Here is a 16952-nt window from a genome sequence, read left to right as displayed (position 1 = left end):
ACAAGAATGAGTCAAGGTTTGGAAACACAATCTATGTAGTTTATCCAAGAGACAGTTAAGAGGTGACTTGGTCACGGTCTACAAGTACCTACATCAGGAAGAGATTTCTGATAATAGATGGGTTGTTTAGTCTTGCTGTAAAAGGCAAAATGAGATACAATTGTTCGAAGCTGAAGCTAGACAAATTTGGACTAGAAATAAGGTGCCAATTTTTAACAGTGAGGTTGGGCCAGTTTACCTAGGAACATGATGGATTCTCATCCAGGGTAGAAATATAATAGATTATATATTGTAATATACTTAAGAAATGCGCAGCAAACAAATCTTTGAAAGATGTCACTGATGCCAGTTTACATGACATGTGATTGTAGTGTAGGAGTGGGTGTCTCTTAAGGGAGGCAGTGTGCTTCAGTGGAATGGGTAAAGGAGTGGGAGAGACTCAGGAGAGCTGGGGTTTAGTCCTGACTTTGCCACTAACCTCCTGGGTGACCTTTGGCAAGTAACTTGATCTCTCTGTGCCTCTGCTGAGCAGATGGGGCTTTTAGCTGTGGCAGGCAGCTCACTTAGGAGAAGGAAAACTCTGATTTCAAACCAGGAATGTCAGACCTGGCCAGTTGTTTTGTGAAAGTTGTGGCAATCACACATGCTGTATGGGTCTGCACTGCTGATCCTGCCCCCGGCCCTGCCCCAACTCCACCCCTGCCCCGACCCCTCCTGCCCCCATTCCAATCCCTGTCCCAAAATCCCCGCCCCAACTCGGCCCCCTCCCTGCCCCATTCTGCCTCCTTCCCCAAATCCCCACCCCTGCCTCTTCCCTGCCTCCTCCCCTGAGCGTGCCACGTTCCCGCTCCTCCCCCCTCCCTCCCAGAGCTTGCTACAGCTGTTTGGCAAGCGCTGGGAGGTAGATGGAGGAGTGGGGACTCGGCGCGTTCAGGGGAGGAGGTGGAGGCTGGGGAGGAGGAGGTGAGGTGGGGCGGGGCACTTGGCTGCCAGTGGATTCATAGATTCATAGATTCATAGATATTTAGGTCAGAAGGGACCATTATGATCATCTAGTCTGACCTCCTGCACAACGCAGGCCACAGAATTTCACCCACCTCTCCTACAAAAAAAACCTCACACCTATATCTGTACTATTGAAGTCCTCAAATCATAGTTTAAAGACTTCAAGGAGCAGAGAATCCTCCAGCAAGTGACTAATTTTTCCCCGTGGGTGCTCCAACCCTGGAGCACCCACAGAGTTGGCGCCTATGGAACAAAAGAATAAAGTGATTGTAACCTAGCAGTGTCCTCTAAATGACTTTGTAAATGAATTGTTTTGTTTTGACATTGTATTCTCTGCATCAAATAACATTGTAGTGTAAACTGTCAATGAACCACGAAATCAAATTTATTCCTGGAAACCCCTCCCTATCCCCTGCTCCCAGCAGGCATTAAAGGCAAACCTTTCAGTACACATTTTTGAACAGAAATGATTTCATCTTCATGCTACAGAATTTTCAGTCTTGCCGCAGTGTGGTCTAGTGGATAAGTCAAGAGACATGAGTTCTGTTCCCAACTCTCCCACTGACCTGCCATGTGACCTTGTGCAAGTCACTTCACCTCCCTGTGCCTCTGGTTGACCTCCCATTCTGAGCCTGTCTTTTCTATTTAGATTGTAAGTTCTTTGAGGCAGGGACTATCTCTTACTATGTGTTTGCAGAGTGCCTAGCACAATGAGATCTCATTTTTGGCTGGGGTCTTTAGGTGTTATGATAATACATATAATAAAAAAAAAATTTAATACCATGTAATAGTGTATGGTGAGATTACTGAGCATTCAATTGACAAAAACGAATAGGAACAGTAATAAGTGGTGTTCAGAGAATTTAGCTATTCCTATTTTACCATTTAAATGGAGGGAAGTAAAACCCCTCACTATTTTCCTTCTTCTGAATATAAATTATTAAATTACGTTGCTGTGTGATAGAAAATATTCTGAGTGTTTGCATGCTATGAATGCATTTAATATGTTCCTACCTCCTCTGTTCCTTAAGGTTTACTGAGCCATTTACACAGCTGTGGTTGATCAAATTTGGCATATTTTACCCTCTCAAAATTAAATGCCTTTTAAATCATGAAAAATACCCTGGGTTATCATGGAGCTAGTCAATGTAGAGAGAGCTCGACATGTGCAGGGGCTGCATTGATGCAGATATTCAATTCCTAAAGGAAGAAGACCTTTCCAAGAAGGTTTACAAAAATGTGTAGATCCATCAGTTGCTTGTTGAGGGGTTTGTGCAGCCATGTTGTTCCACTCATTTGTGGTTGATTTTTCAATTTAGGGGCCTGATCCTGCTCCCACTGAAGTCAGGCCGAAAGTGTTTACTGGAAGCCTATGGAAATCTATAGCAAGGATGTCCAAACTGTAGCCTGGCCATCACTTGAGGCCTTCAGAGGCAACGGTGTTATGAAAATAAATGTGTATTTAATTATGAACTGAGACTGTATTCTCTAAGCCATGCCCTGAGATTGTAAATCTGTGTCTGACTCACTCTGTTGCTATGAAGGGGAAGTGTGGTGCACTGCTTCTCCTCAGTCCCAGGAGCTGCACTAGAGTGAGGTCCAGCTGGGAGCACACCTAGAAGCTTCTGTCCTTACTATCCACATCCCCTTCTGTGGCCCCCTATGAATCACAAAGGAAGGAGGAGAGAATAGCCTTGGCTGCTCCATTTCCTGCTTCCCTTCCAGGTTGTGGGAGCCCCAAGGAGAGCAAGATACATCTGGCTCTGCCCAAGCCTAGTGGAGCAATGAGCTAAGAATATCTCTCCTCCCCTACAGACGTATCAGGCAGCCTGGGTGAGAGAAAATGCTGAGAACTCCCCATCAGTTATGAGTCCCTGATTCTCTGCTCCAGCACAAGTTAAAGCAGTACTAGTTGGATGTGGTGCAAAGGGTAGAAAATCTGCTGCTGAGCATTGACTGTGGCCCCTTGCCCTTTTTGAAATAATATGTTTGACCTTCAAACAGAAAAGTTTGGTCATCATGGCAGGGTTCTGGTGGTTTAACATGTCCTTTCCCAAAAAGTTAATTGGCTGGCTGTGGTTGAAGACAAAAAGTGACTGTGATATTATTTTCTTATTTGCATTAGCCCCAACTCCTACCTACTACCCAGCCCAAATAGCTGAGATAGGTGTTGTGGAACTCCAGGGGTGGCTCAGGTCGGCCGACTGACATGGGGCCAGCCTGGGGCTCCTCCGGTGGCGGGGAGGAGGCTCAGGGTTCCGACCAGCCCATGGCTTCTCTGGGAGGGGAGGAGGGATTCAGGGCTCTGGCCGCGGGGGGCAGCGGGGCCTCCTGTGGAAAGGGCAGGTCTGGGGGACTAGCCTCTCTGAAGGAAGGGCCTACCCGCTGCCCATGACATTGGTTATGATTAAGTCATCAACCTTATCAGTTAAATTAAGGTGAATTCTCTGTGTGTTCCCAAGAATGTCAAACTAAATGCTTTTGCTTGTGGTTGTGCTCTTTATTTGTTCATTGTGAATAAATAAAATGTGCAAGGACAATTGAATTATTCAATTCCTCTGCCCCCCTAACTTTGACACTGATCCTACCTGTCTGCCTGCCTGCCTACCTGTCAGCCTCTCACACAATTGCCTGCAAGCCACACAGTCACCCCAGCTTGGTACAACCTCTGTGAACCTGTCTGTAAGACCCCTTCCTTGTCCACATTTATTCCTCTGGGGTTACATCTACATTGCAATAAGAGACCCACAACCCTGGTTGGCCCAGGTCAGCTGACTTGGGCTCATGGTTTTTTTTATTGCAGTGTAGACATACCCTTAAATACCCATTTCTGCCATTCTGTTTACAGTGAATCAAGTTGACTTGTATATACATCACCTATTGTTGTTCCCCTCTATTTGTCTGTCTGTCCTTAGGGACAGCTGTGAATGGAGTGGTGGAAAAACAAAATTCTGAGTTCCTGGGAGGAACATAACATTTCTTATCTGCCCTTTTACAAGTTGGCGGTTGGGTGGCAGCAGGGCCGCCTTACCCATACACAAAGTACGCAGCTGCGTAGGGCACCAGGAAATTTGCGTGCTGCTCCAGCCCCTGCTCCGCCTCTTCCCACGTGGGGGCTGCGTAGGGCCCCAGAATAGCTAGGGACGGCCCTGGGTGGCAGGAGTTTGCCACCCACTTTTTGCTGGACCCAGGAGCACTTCATCAATGGGTAGTGCAATCCGGGTGGGTGTTGATGATTGCACAATGTGCAGGAGATTGTGATATAAGTTTTAACCTTCCCAAGAGGCAACTTGGTGGAGTCCACCACCCTCTTCACAAGGTCCTGGAACTGATAAAAATCATCAGCCATCGATGGAGGTGGAGGCATGACTGCCTCATCCAGAGACAAAGACAAAATAGGGGTTTGAGGGATAGACTCCTTGTCTGCCCCCCTAGCCTGTTCTTCAAAGGTCTCCTCATGTTGGGGGTTTGGTGGAGGAGACTGTGTGACTCTACTTTCATGGTGCAGATATGGCAAATTACTGCCAATATGCTGCCCAAGGACCCTAGTATGGCCACTGTGGAGGAACATCCAGGGAGGGGGTGGTACAAGGACTGATTCCATCATCCCTGACTTGGGTGAGGGTCTTTGTCAAAGTATGGGTTCCTGTAATCATAGAATCATAGATTAGGGATGGAAGAGACCTCAGGAGGTCATCTAGTCCGATCTCCTGCTCAAAGCAGGACCAACCCCAACTAAGACCAGCTGGGCCTTAAAATCGAGGGTATGAGAGGCCTATGTGCACCTGAAGAGGAGCACCCACAGGGACACTACTTGAAGAAGAAGTCCATCGTTATGTTTGTTTTAAACCTGCTGCCTACTAATTTCATTGGGTGACTCCTGGTTCTTGTGTTATGTGAAGGGGTAAATAACACTTATTTAATTTCTCCAACCTGTTCATGATTTTATAGACCTCTATCATATCTGTTCTTAGTCATCTTTTTCTAAGATGAGCCTCTTCTCATATGGAAGCTGTTCCATACCCCTAATCACTTTTTGTTTACCTTCTCTGTAGTTTTTTCAATTCTAATATATCTTTTTTGAGATGGGACAGCCAGAACTGCACACAGAATTCAAAGTGAGGAAGTTCAATGGATGTATACAGTAACATTATGATATTTTCTGTCTCATTGTTTATCCATTTCCTAATGGTTCCTAACATTCCGTTAGTTCTTTGACTGCTGCTGCACACTGAGCAGATGTTTTCAGAGAAATCCATGATGACTCCAAGATCTCTTTCTTGAGTTGTAACAGCTAATTTAGATCCTATCATTTTGTATGTATAGTTGAGATTATGTTTTCCAATGGGCATTACTTTGCATTTATCAAACATTGAATTTCATCTGCCATTTTGTTGTCCAGTCACCCAATTTTGTGAGATCCCTTTGTAAGGCTTTGCAGTCAGCTTTGGACTTAACTATCTTGAGAAATTTGTATCATCTGCAAATTTTGCAACCTCACAGTTTACCCCATTTTCCAGATCATTTATGAACATGTTGAACAGCATTGGTCCCAGTACAGATCCTTGGGGGACTCTGTTGTTTATCTTTCTCCACTGTGAAAACTGACCATTTATTCCCACCTTTGTTTCCTATTTTTAACCAGTTACTGATATATGAGGGGATCTTTCCTCTTACCCCCTGACTGCTTATTTAGCTTAGGAGCCTTTGGTGAGGGACCTTGTCAAAGGCTTTCTGAAAGTCCAAGTACACTAGAGTCCCTTGTTTGTTGATCTTGTCCACATGTTTGTTGAACCCCTCAGAAAATACTAAAAGATTGAAGAAGAATGATTTCCCTTTACAAAAGCCTTGTTGATTCTTTCACAGCAAATTGTGTTCATTTATGTGTCTGATAATTCTGTTCTTTACTATAGTTTCAACCAGTTTGCCTGCTACTGAAGTTATGCTTTTCGGCCTGTAATTGCCAGGATCATCTTTGGACCCTTTTTTAAAAATCGGCATTGTATTACTATCCTTCAGTCATCTGGTAATGAGGCTGATTTAAATGATAGGTTACATACTACAGTTAGTAGTTCTGCAATTTCATATTCGAGTTCCTTCAGAACTTTTGGGTGAATACCATCTGGTCCTGGTGTCTTATTACTGATTAATTTATCAACTTGTTCCAAAGTCTTCTCTACTGACCCCTCAATCTGGAACAGTTCCTCAGATTTGTCATTAAACAGTATAGCTCAAGTGTGGGAATCTCCCTCGCATCCTCTGCAGTGTAGACTGATACAGAGAATTCATTTAGCTTTTCTGCAATGGCCTTGTCTTCCTTGAGTGCTCCTTTAGTATCTCGACTGTCCAGTGGCCCCACTGATTGTTTGGAAGACTTCCTGATTCTGATGTACTAGAACAAAACACTGTTAGTCATGGGCGGTAGGTATCATAGGCAGGGGTAGGCTGTGCCTTCCCAAACAGCCTAGCATGGCCCCGCCCATGCTGCGCCCCCAGGCCAGGCCCCCCATGGAGTCCAGGGAGATTACTGATGAACCCAGGAAGCTGAATAGCGGATACCACCTCCTCAGCTGCCCCAGAAACTGCATAGCGCATGATAATAAGTAAAAACCCGCAATCTGGCATCCTGTGACAGTGATTGCGAAGCCTTCTCTGGACTATTATACCTGCCACCTATGATAACCATTAATTAAATTGACAAGACTGTAAAATAATTATATTTAAATTTCTATTTAATTTGTTCTCAGACTGTTCTGTATATTAAGAATACTTCACCAAGGCAAAATTCACCACTGAAGGCAAAGGACACAGCATAAAATATCAAAAGCACAAATATTAGGAAATGTATATGAGTCCTCATCCTGCAATGCTTGCACTAGTCCCTACTTGTGTGAGTAGTCCAGCTGAGGTCACTGGGAATATTCACGTAAGTAAGAAATACTAGTATGTGCAAGGATGGCAGGATCATGCAAGGACTGCAGGAGCAAACCCAAGGCAAAGTAAAAAGGTAATTAGAAGGGTATTTTGCCAGTACTTTTTGTTTGTTTGTTTATGTTACATTTCAGCCTTTGGAAAAAGAACAGGAGTACTTGTGGCACCTTAGAGACTAACAAATTTATTTGAGCATAATGCAATTTGTTAGCCTCTAAGGTGCCACAAGTACTCCTGTTCTTTTTGTGAATACAGACTAACACGGCTGCTACTCTGAAACCTGTCATTCAGCCTTTGGGTTTATAATAGGCTATAGGGATTTCCCCTCCCTAGATAAGCATCACACCTCAAAACTGGCCATATGGTGCAAGTATTTCTAATCTGAAAGCAGGAATGAAAGATCACAAATAGCCTAGAACTGATTCTCAGACTGGAATTTGTTTACTTCCTGTTCTAGTGGGTGGCAAAGTATCCATAAATCCCATACATGCTTTAGCACTCGGTATATTTTAGTCTCTGTTGCAGTAAAAGATTTACCACTAATCTGTCAGTCCAGAAATAGTGTGGAGGATTTAACATCCAACAACTGATGAATGTATTCAGGAACTCCTACCTAAAACCAGTGTTAATAAGGGACAAGTTGTTGCTAACTATACTTGCACTGTGATATGGCCACCTGTAAACAAATCAAATAATGAGAGACCAAGAAGAACTCCAAGTGCTATAAGAAGATACACTAGCAGTTGAATGTGTGGCTGTTTTCCCTCCAGAAACAATACTGGGTTAAAAAAAGAACTAGATAAGTTCATGGAGGCTATTAGCCAGGATGGGCAGGGATGGTGTCCCTAGCCTCTGTTTGCAAGAAGCTGGGAATGGGTGATAGGGATGGATCACTTGATGATTACCTGTTCTGCCCATTCCCTCTGAAGCACCTGGCATTGGCCATTCTTATGTTCTTAATAGTGATCCAGTGCTTCTGCATGGTTTGAGGACTGTTTTTCTACTGAAATGTAAGATGAAGATCCTGACCACCAAGTGTAACTGAAAATCCTACAGTTCTTATCACAAGTCCAAATTCCAGAGGTTATGTTCTTTTTACACTCCATGCATATCTAAATTCACTCTCAACTTCTACCTAAGTACCCCTGATGTTTCAGTTACACACAATATTCTTCTTCACTTCTTCCCAAAATTGTTGAGCAGTGGTGTCGCATAGGTAAATCAAATATGCCTCCATTTCAGTGGTGGGCCTGCTCTTCCATTTGTGTGAGTCTGTCTATATACATACCAAGATCCTACTCTCATAGGTGCCATTGGATGCCTTAGAGAGGTAAATAAATAAGAGGCGTTTATGTGTCTGTCTATATGTGTGCGTGCACGTGTGTGTGTGGGTATTTTGCATAGAATACGAGATAATGTGGGATAAAGGTTTATAAGATTAAATATGGAATGGGAACATCATTCTTGAATACTGAGAGAACAAATGAGTTATGCAGCTCCTCCCAAAGAAGTTCTAAAACCCTTACACCACACCTCACCATCGCATATTCTGTATATGTCACATCTATAGAAAAACACATTTAGTTCAATATTTTTATAGCAACTGTTTTTTTTGTATCCCTCCCACCTGTAGTGAGGTCTCCTAGTTACCATTAGTCTAAATGTACAAGGTTCAGAGGGGAGACATAAAAAACCTCTAAATATTACCTAAAATAGATTGTCTGTAAATAGCGCTGCCATGACTTTGAGTAAATTTATCTTGGAGGCTTCCAGGGCTAGATGTGAGAGCTGATCCCCATTGGAATTCTGGAAATAACTCTGTCCAAACTATAATGCTTTTGGTGCTAACCCTGCAAGGATGTGAAATATTAGAAGGTATGAAAAACTTGTCATGGGGACAGGTGTGAATCTGGCCCATCCTGGGTCTCAGGTAGGAGACATTTTGAGAGGAAATTCCATATTTAAGTGTGAAAAGGCTGAAATATTTCTGTGGCCAATTGATGATTTTTTTAAATGACAGCTATTTGAAGCTGCTCAGAGGTCTGGAATGTTCAAATGAGTCCTGAAGGATTAGTAGGCAGAGGGCAAGAAAGATGGTCAACGGTTTACATCACATGGCTCTACGTATGTGGATATATACCTGTGTGGATAGGTGGATTCACAGATTTATCGCAATAATGGGCTTAGCAATAAGATATGATTTGTGTGTGTACTTCTAAAACATTCTGACATCCTTTGGAATGAAAGGGATGATACCAATGTAAAGTATCATTACCATTTATTTATTATAGGCCTGATCCAAATCCCAGTGAAGTCAATGAGATTATTTTCATTGACTTCAATAGGCTTTGGATCAGGCCCTGTATGCCTATTTAATAATGTTGTCACCTACTTATTCTTTTCAAACAACCACCTACTCAGTATGACATGAAGCTGATCCATCCCTTAATTATTTCTGTTTCTTCATAGGCAGGAATGGTTCTGAGATGTGGATACTTCTGGCTTGGTTTATTTCTGGTGCCCACTGCGTGCCTTGTTAAAGATGTGGCATGGAGAGCGTAAGTTTAAAGGATACAACAGTAATTATATTTGTTTTAGAAATCATTCTTCATCTATTGTTCATTCTGTTCCATTTCTTTCAATCACACAACTACTAACACTTTATTTGAACGCAAAATTATAGTGACATTTCTGCAAAAGTGAATCTAACTCAAAAGCAGTGTGAGTTCACCATCTGTAATAACACAAGCAATATAAGTGGATTAATAGCCAAGATATCCATGAAGTACTTTCTAAGGATACATGCTTCACTGTGATCAATAAAGGTCTTTCTTGTTGTGATTATTTGCATTGTATACCTCTAACTGAGGGCCAATTGCATCAGGCCCCAAAGATGTCCTGTCTGCATTAAGGGGGGCCAAAACTTTATTCATTTTGGCTAGATATTCAGAAAGTGGAATGTAACAGTACATTAATTTGTAGGCAGAGAAACAGTGGCTCTCTATATAGGTAATTATTTTGTATTTTGTCTGGCCATTTAAGTCTGTTTGCCTTACAAACACCCACTGGCTTGTCAACTACTCTTAGGCCTCTCCTTTCACGGTGAGGCTTCCTGGACATACTTGGGACAGTGGACAATAGTTCTGGGACTTGACTGTTGGAGGAAAGTCCTAATGACTCCTTCCCTCACACAAGAAAGATCAAGCATAGCTGAGTTGGAAGCATTGAGGAAAGTAAGAGACTCAAAGAACTTGAGATGAAAGAGACTGATTTCATCATCTACTCCATCTCGTTGCAAAGCAGGATTGTTCTTTATTGTAGAATTACTGGTGTTTTTGTCTAGTCTAGTTTTAAATGTCTCAAGCTATCAGGTTTCCACTTCTTCCCTCCAAAAATGTCATATTCATGACTGTTAAGATCTGTTAGGCTCTTTTTCTCGATAATCAGCCTAAACTAAGTGATTCTCATGGACTCAGAATAGAAATAGTGTTTTGTATCACTATATTAGCAGCGCCTTTCTGCTTGAAGAAGAATAATGATGATCTGAAGAAAGCATTACCATTATGTTCCTTATTAAAGGTACTTCAATGATTCACTACGTTCTACAGAGGAAGGCCCAGGGTCCTTCCAGGCTTGGGGCTAGTATTGCAGATCCTCACTGGAGTGGAATAGGAGGATAGCAAGGTTAATATGTAATTTGTCACAAAGCCATAAGGTAAAAGCCTCATAACCTGTAATCTGTACACCCTGGATCAAGCTCCTGGCCAGCTTAGGAAGTCTCCTCTTTAGGAGGAAGAGCAGAAGGTACAGAAGGAATCAAGAAAATACAGTAGAAAGTAAGACAACTTCCCCAACATGCACACACATCTCAAATGTCAATATAAAAGCATAAATCAGGCTACATGTACAGATACTGTAAATGTGTTTTTCTGTGGGCTCGACAGTAATGCAAAATTAAATTGTACTTGCCTACCAAAAATCGGTAACAATTAAAATAAATATTTCCTTTCCCTCCATTAAAGTTCATTGGATTAACTTTCATGAGCTGCATTACCATCCCTAGCCTAATGTCAGTAATATAACATTTCCATTGGAGCCTGATATGATTTAATATGGGCATTGTACTGATATGATTTAATATAGACATTTTTGTTGTATTCAATGAGACTTCTCTGTTGAAAATGGTAGAACAAATCCAACAATTACTGAGGCCAAAATGTCAAACTTGAGTACCTAAAGTAAGGCATGTAAGTGGCCTGATTTTCACCTCTGAAAATCTGGTCAGTTAATTAGTGTGACTAAGGCTCCAATCGTGCACAGAGTTACACATTGCTTAATTTTACCCACTTGGAATTCAGTGGGACTATTCTCATGCTTAAAGGTACATACGTATGTAACTGTTTGCAGGAACCAGGCTTAAATATGGATTTAGGTGTCTATAACGTTAGCAAGCTGATTTTGAAAATGTTTGTCTTGACAAAAAGAAAAGGAATACTTGTGGCACCTTAGAAACTAACCAATTTATTTGAGCATGAGCTTTTGTGAGCTACAGCTCACTTCATCGGATGCATACTGTGGAAACTGCAGAAGACATTATATAAACTTGTGTCCTCAAGTTGCCCTCTCTTCTTATCAGTGCTCAGTAGGAATAACTAAAGAATTGTAAAATCTTATAAAGGACCAGTCATCAGAAACTATTAGTCATTAAATGTCTATTACTGACTTAGCCTGAATAATTCTTCTTTGTATATTCTTTAGTGAGATTTCAGCAACAGTGTCTTTTCACGAGTTCAGACCAGGAATTGTACATAGAATGTACATAGAAGCTCACTAGACAAATATAGATTGATTTACTTGGTATTGTCCAACAGATTTTAAACAGGAGGACCCTATCAATGTTAAGCAAGGAATCTGTTATCCCAAACAAGATTTTTTTAGACGTTGCTGTAAAATTAACACCATTAACATTTAAACTAGGATAAATGAAATGACACAGCTATCAGCACTACCATATGCAAGGAGTAAAGGTCTGTTTCCTTTTCAAGAGGCTTGCCATGCAAAACTTGAGCTATGACCAAAGCCCCTGGAAATTAGAGGGACTAGACAGCTTTTTTCTGCAGCAGGGGCTACATGCTTCTGTCTATAATTCAGCAGAATCCATTGTCAGACATAAAATTCCAGAAGCTCTGGTTTTTCATGGTCATGGAGTTTACCCCTTTCAGTTCCTTTTGGACATGAAACATATGTCCACAGAAAGGGCATTCCTGTGACCCAAAAGACATATGCTAAATTTCAGTACAGAATGCTGCCAGAACAGAGTAAGTGCAGAGTACAGTTTACATCTGGTAGAATACTGAAAGGGACAAGAACAAGCATATTTCCAGACCCATGAAAATCTTTTTATTTCTAAACTGGGACATTGTATCCCATTCTAGAAATGTGTAATGTTGGCAAGTTTCAGCTAGTTTTATATTTCCTTTGTTATGTAGGCTACAGTTGTCAACATACCTCTTATCTCCCATGTTCCCTGCAGCTCTGTGCTTGAAACCTCTTTACTGAATCAAGAAAATGTGGAAAATTTTCCTTTCTTTTCAGAAAGAGGAGGAAGCTTACTATTAAGTGCTTGGCTCTAATATCCCATTGTTAACTCTGGACCCAATTTCCTAATTCGAGCTTTGGGAAATCTACAGGGTTGTTTCTTTCTTATAAAAGTCCAAATTCTGCAACTCTTACTCCCGGGGGAATTCTGCACCAACAAATTAAAAATTCTATACCAAAAATTTTAAAATTCTGCATCCAGAATTTTAAAATTCTGCATATTTTATTTGTCAAAATGACACAATATAATCCTGTCTGTTTCAACTATTTTGGTAATTTATTTCAAAATACCTGTCAGCTACTATGTCTGTAACAATAGAGACCAAAAAAAAATCAGGATTTATTTTTTTGACACATAGATTCCTTACTAGGCATATTAATACAGAACGTTGAGTAATTCATTTAAACTGCAATACAGAAACATATTCCCCACACCCCTCAGAAGCAGTGAAAAGGCTTGGGGGAGTCAAGGGTAATGGAGAAGCTAACGGAAAGTGTCTGAGAGCAAACCTGGAGGGTTGTTGGGTGTGGGTGGGAGAAGTATGGAACAGGGAGGTTTTTGGCGGGGAGGGATTGTTAGGGAATTGGGGAGCCTACCCCATACAGACACTGCCTGACCCCTTGCCTCTCCCATTCAGTCAGGCACATCTGTCCCCATCCCTGTGTGTCCCTGCACTCCCTACCCCCTGTCCTTACGTGGCCCTGCAGCCTCCCTACCCCCTGTCCCCATGTGGCCATGCAACCTCCCTCCCATTCAGCCCCTGGCTCATGCTGTCACCCCACTAGCTCCTGAGCCTGCACCCCAGTCTGTTCCCCCCCACTAGCCCTTCTGAACCCCATTCTGTGACACACACCCCCAGCAGCCCTGTGTGCCCCATTCTGTCTGTCCAGTGCCTCCTCACCGGGCCCTGCTGTGAGGAATGCAGCCTCTCTGGCTGGCTACCCTCTCTTCTGGCACTACAGCAGCCCCTGGTGGGGCAAAAAGTGTAATTGCAGCACCTCTCCAGCAGAATCTATATTCTGCAGAGAAAAAAAATCTGCAGGAGAAATTAATTCTGTGTGTGCACAGTGGCACAGAATTCTCCCAGGAGTAAACTCTTCCAATAAGAAGCACTTACAAAGTTGAGCGGTCCACTGAAGTCTCTGAGACTACTTATGTGAGTAATTGCTACTCAGCACCAGCAAGAATCAGGCCTATAAGGATACATGGGAATCATTAGATGAAACAATTTGTTGTAGTGAATTGGGACAAGAGGACAAAAGTGTTTAATATTGCTCCTGAACTATGTATCATTTAGTGTTGTTGTCAGAATTTCCAGGAGTCACCCATTAATTAATAAATCTTGAAATGCGTAAAAGATCTAGGCCTTCTTAAGGCCAGATTGAGCCCATCTGCTCTGCCAGTGGAGCAGATGAGGGGAGAACATAAAGAGCCCCTCCGCATCCTCCTTCCTTGCATCCCTCTGCAGCAGCAGCTGGGCACAGATAAAATCCCTGGAGCACAGAAAATGCTCCATATCTGTGCCCATGGGACACAAACACCTCAGAGGGGAAGAAGGTGTGGCCATGGCAGAGCTGGCATGGAGTTCAGGAAGGGAATATGGAACACCACTGGGGTGCCTCTGTAGACACATGCCTCCAAAATTCCTCCAGCTCTTTCCCTAGGATAACAAGGCTCTGCACCACTCTGAACATGGGGGTGTGTTTAAAATGTTCAGTTAAGCCCTGAATGCTTTTCTGTTCTACTTTCTTAGCATTCTTGAAGAAAACCTGTCTTTCTACAACACTTCCACTGTCTGCTAACCAATAATATGGAACAGGGGATTTCATAGTAATGAGAAATAATCCCATAGCTAGGATATTTTGTGAGGTACAAGGCACAGCCGGGATCTGTCCCTTTCTTTTCCTGTTTCAAAGGTTAATTTCTGCCATTTTGAAAAAAGCAGTTGGACAAAGTGCCTCTCCCTGCTCCCACTGAAGTCCATGAGAAGTTTTCCGTTGAATTCAGTTGGAGTAGGGTAAGGCCCTGAAGAATAAATTTCATTTTGTAGCAGCTATTCTTTAGAAACACATGGATGGATGATCATTAGCCTCTTTTACCAATACTAAATTCCCACCATTACTGTCTGTTTTAATGAGGTCCTTACTCCAAGAAGTTATCCAATAATATGACAATGACATGGCTTCGTATCAGTACTTTCTAGATATCCAGCCAGGATGCAGTACCCACATAGTCCATCATTTTGTATTACTTAAAAATGACTTTGATGCTCTCAGACTGCAAAGCAACAATATTTTGTCCATACTGTGACATTTCTCAATGCATTGCTTGCTTTTACTGTACTTCACTAATTGGACTCTCTGTTGCTAAGGTCCCATTATGTTTACATTCTGGATTCAGTATTCACTCTGGGGAGAGAAAAGAAAAGCATCTCTGTAATCTCTTGTGGTGAATGGAAACTTGAAAAGATGAACATGGAGTCTTCAAAGAGATTGGATAGTTTGTACTTTTCCAGATTTCTCTGTATATGAAATGAAATCTGAAGGATTTGTAAAGTTCCAAACTTATTTAGACTTTAAAACTCCTCAGGTCTACAGTACTCAATATTGTCTCTTTAAAAGGCAGGAGATAAGTTCAAGGTCAATGGTTTAACATATTTAGTCAAATTAAGAGGAATGTGAAAGCAAAGTCAATTGGAAAGATTATAAGAGTTAATAGCCTAAAGCTTAAAGCAGGCTTTATCTCCTAAAAACTGTCTAAAGTTTCAGTACTCAAAGAAGAGGATGTCTAATTATTAGTCTTAGTAGCCACAGTAACTTGAAAATCTAATTAATTTTTGTGCAGTTCTAAGTAATATAACATTCTTGAAACTATACAACTTTTAAAATGTTCCCATTACTCTATTTTCATTGCCTATCAGTATATGTCCATGCTACCATTCAAGCCATTTATCCCTCTCTTGGTTTGAGTGCATTTATTTCTATTTTCAAGTACAGTGCTGATGTATGTTGGTAGGACTGTAGTCTTTAATACTATGTGAGTTTCCTTTTCCTTACAGCGTCTCATATTCCTACTCTTTAACCTTTTGTTCTCTAGCTGCCTTTTCTTTTATATTTAGGCCCACATTTGCAAAAGTGGCCATGCACTATGGGTCCCTCCACTTTTGAGACTTGGGGCCTGATCCTGCACCATTTATGTTACTGAGAGCTGTGGCTGCTTAGTCAAGCTGTGGGTGTCTAAAATTGAATATGCAAAATTAGAGGTCAGTTTTGAAAATGCTGTCCTTAAAAATAAGTAAATAAATAAATAACAGTACCTGTATTATCAGCAAGGACTTCGTGTCCGCAGTAGTGAGGGATTTTAGGAGGAGGAATACTGAAAATCATGGAATTAACAATATGAATGTATCTTGGTTACCTTTTAGTGAGGTATACACCAATAAGTGTCTCCCCATAATGCAGACAGATTAAAAATACGTTTTGGATTATTGGGTGTAAATTACATCTATCTGTCTGCCTAGGATGTCTTTGCCATCTCTGGAATTGGAACATACCATTTTAATACTGAGAGGCAAATACTTTATCTTTTCAAGTCTATACTGGTGTCTCAGGCAACTTGACTCCATTTTGTTTCAAGTGTATTTTGCTGTCACATATAAATCAATATTATCTCCTGGGATACTCTTCCTCTGTTAAGTGACATAAAAGAGGAAGCTGAAACTTTCCATTGGAGAAAGATATTCCTGATTTTTTTTAATTACTTTGTGAATATGGAGATAGAGGGCTAGATTCTCCCCTTACTTACACAAGCATAATTCAGGAGTGATGCCAGTGAATGATGATGTAAGTGAGACCTGAAACAAGTCCCAAGTCTCTTTACTCTAGAGACCCAAGCATGTATAAATTCTAGTTATGCTTGTGGTACAAAAATTGTTCTTTGCATGCCAAACCCAGGGAAATAGGATGCAGCCAGTCCTGTTCCTTTATTTTTGGAAGCTGATTGGGGAGGGAAGCATCTTTTAAGTCTAACAAGATTGGAAATACTTGTGACTGGTTCCCCCCGGGTTGCCACCTGGAACTGAGGTAGCACTGAGCCCTCTAACCCAGCAGCCTGGGCTCCCTTTCACACTGTACTGCTGTGATAAGCTGCAAAGCCCTCCAGCGTCACTTTCAACAGCATTCACACAGTAGGGACACACCCAGCTGCAGTTACACACAGGCTCTCTAACCACCAGCTTCCCAGCCTAGACCCCAGAGCAGTACTGTTCTGCTCTGGTCAAATCTGGCCAGTATATGGGTTTAATTACCCGGTCCTCCTCTCCCTCAATGTGAAGAGGACAATGCACACTTGTGATAACCAAGCAGAGATTTTGCCTAAGCACTCCAGTCAAAGCTCACTGGTTTGGATTAAAACATAA

At 41.8% G+C, this 16952-nt stretch overlaps 1 protein-coding gene across 4 annotated transcripts in view; it reads left to right on the top strand.

Moving 5' to 3' along the window:
* ATP8A2 (ATPase phospholipid transporting 8A2) overlaps window positions 1–16952 on the top strand; it is a 692754-nt gene that overhangs the window by 639680 nt on the left and 36122 nt on the right. For all 4 annotated transcript variants that reach the window (XM_073340296.1, XM_073340286.1, XM_073340306.1 and 1 more), the window contains one exon: window positions 9406–9494. In XM_073340296.1, the coding sequence (XP_073196397.1) occupies window positions 9406–9494 (89 nt within the window). The remainder of the gene's footprint in view (window positions 1–9405; window positions 9495–16952) is intronic.

Source organism: Lepidochelys kempii, chromosome 1 (assembly GCF_965140265.1).
Source record: "Lepidochelys kempii isolate rLepKem1 chromosome 1, rLepKem1.hap2, whole genome shotgun sequence".
Classification (NCBI taxonomy): domain Eukaryota; kingdom Metazoa; phylum Chordata; order Testudines; family Cheloniidae; genus Lepidochelys; species Lepidochelys kempii.
This window is presented reverse-complemented; position numbering and strand designations above follow the sequence as displayed.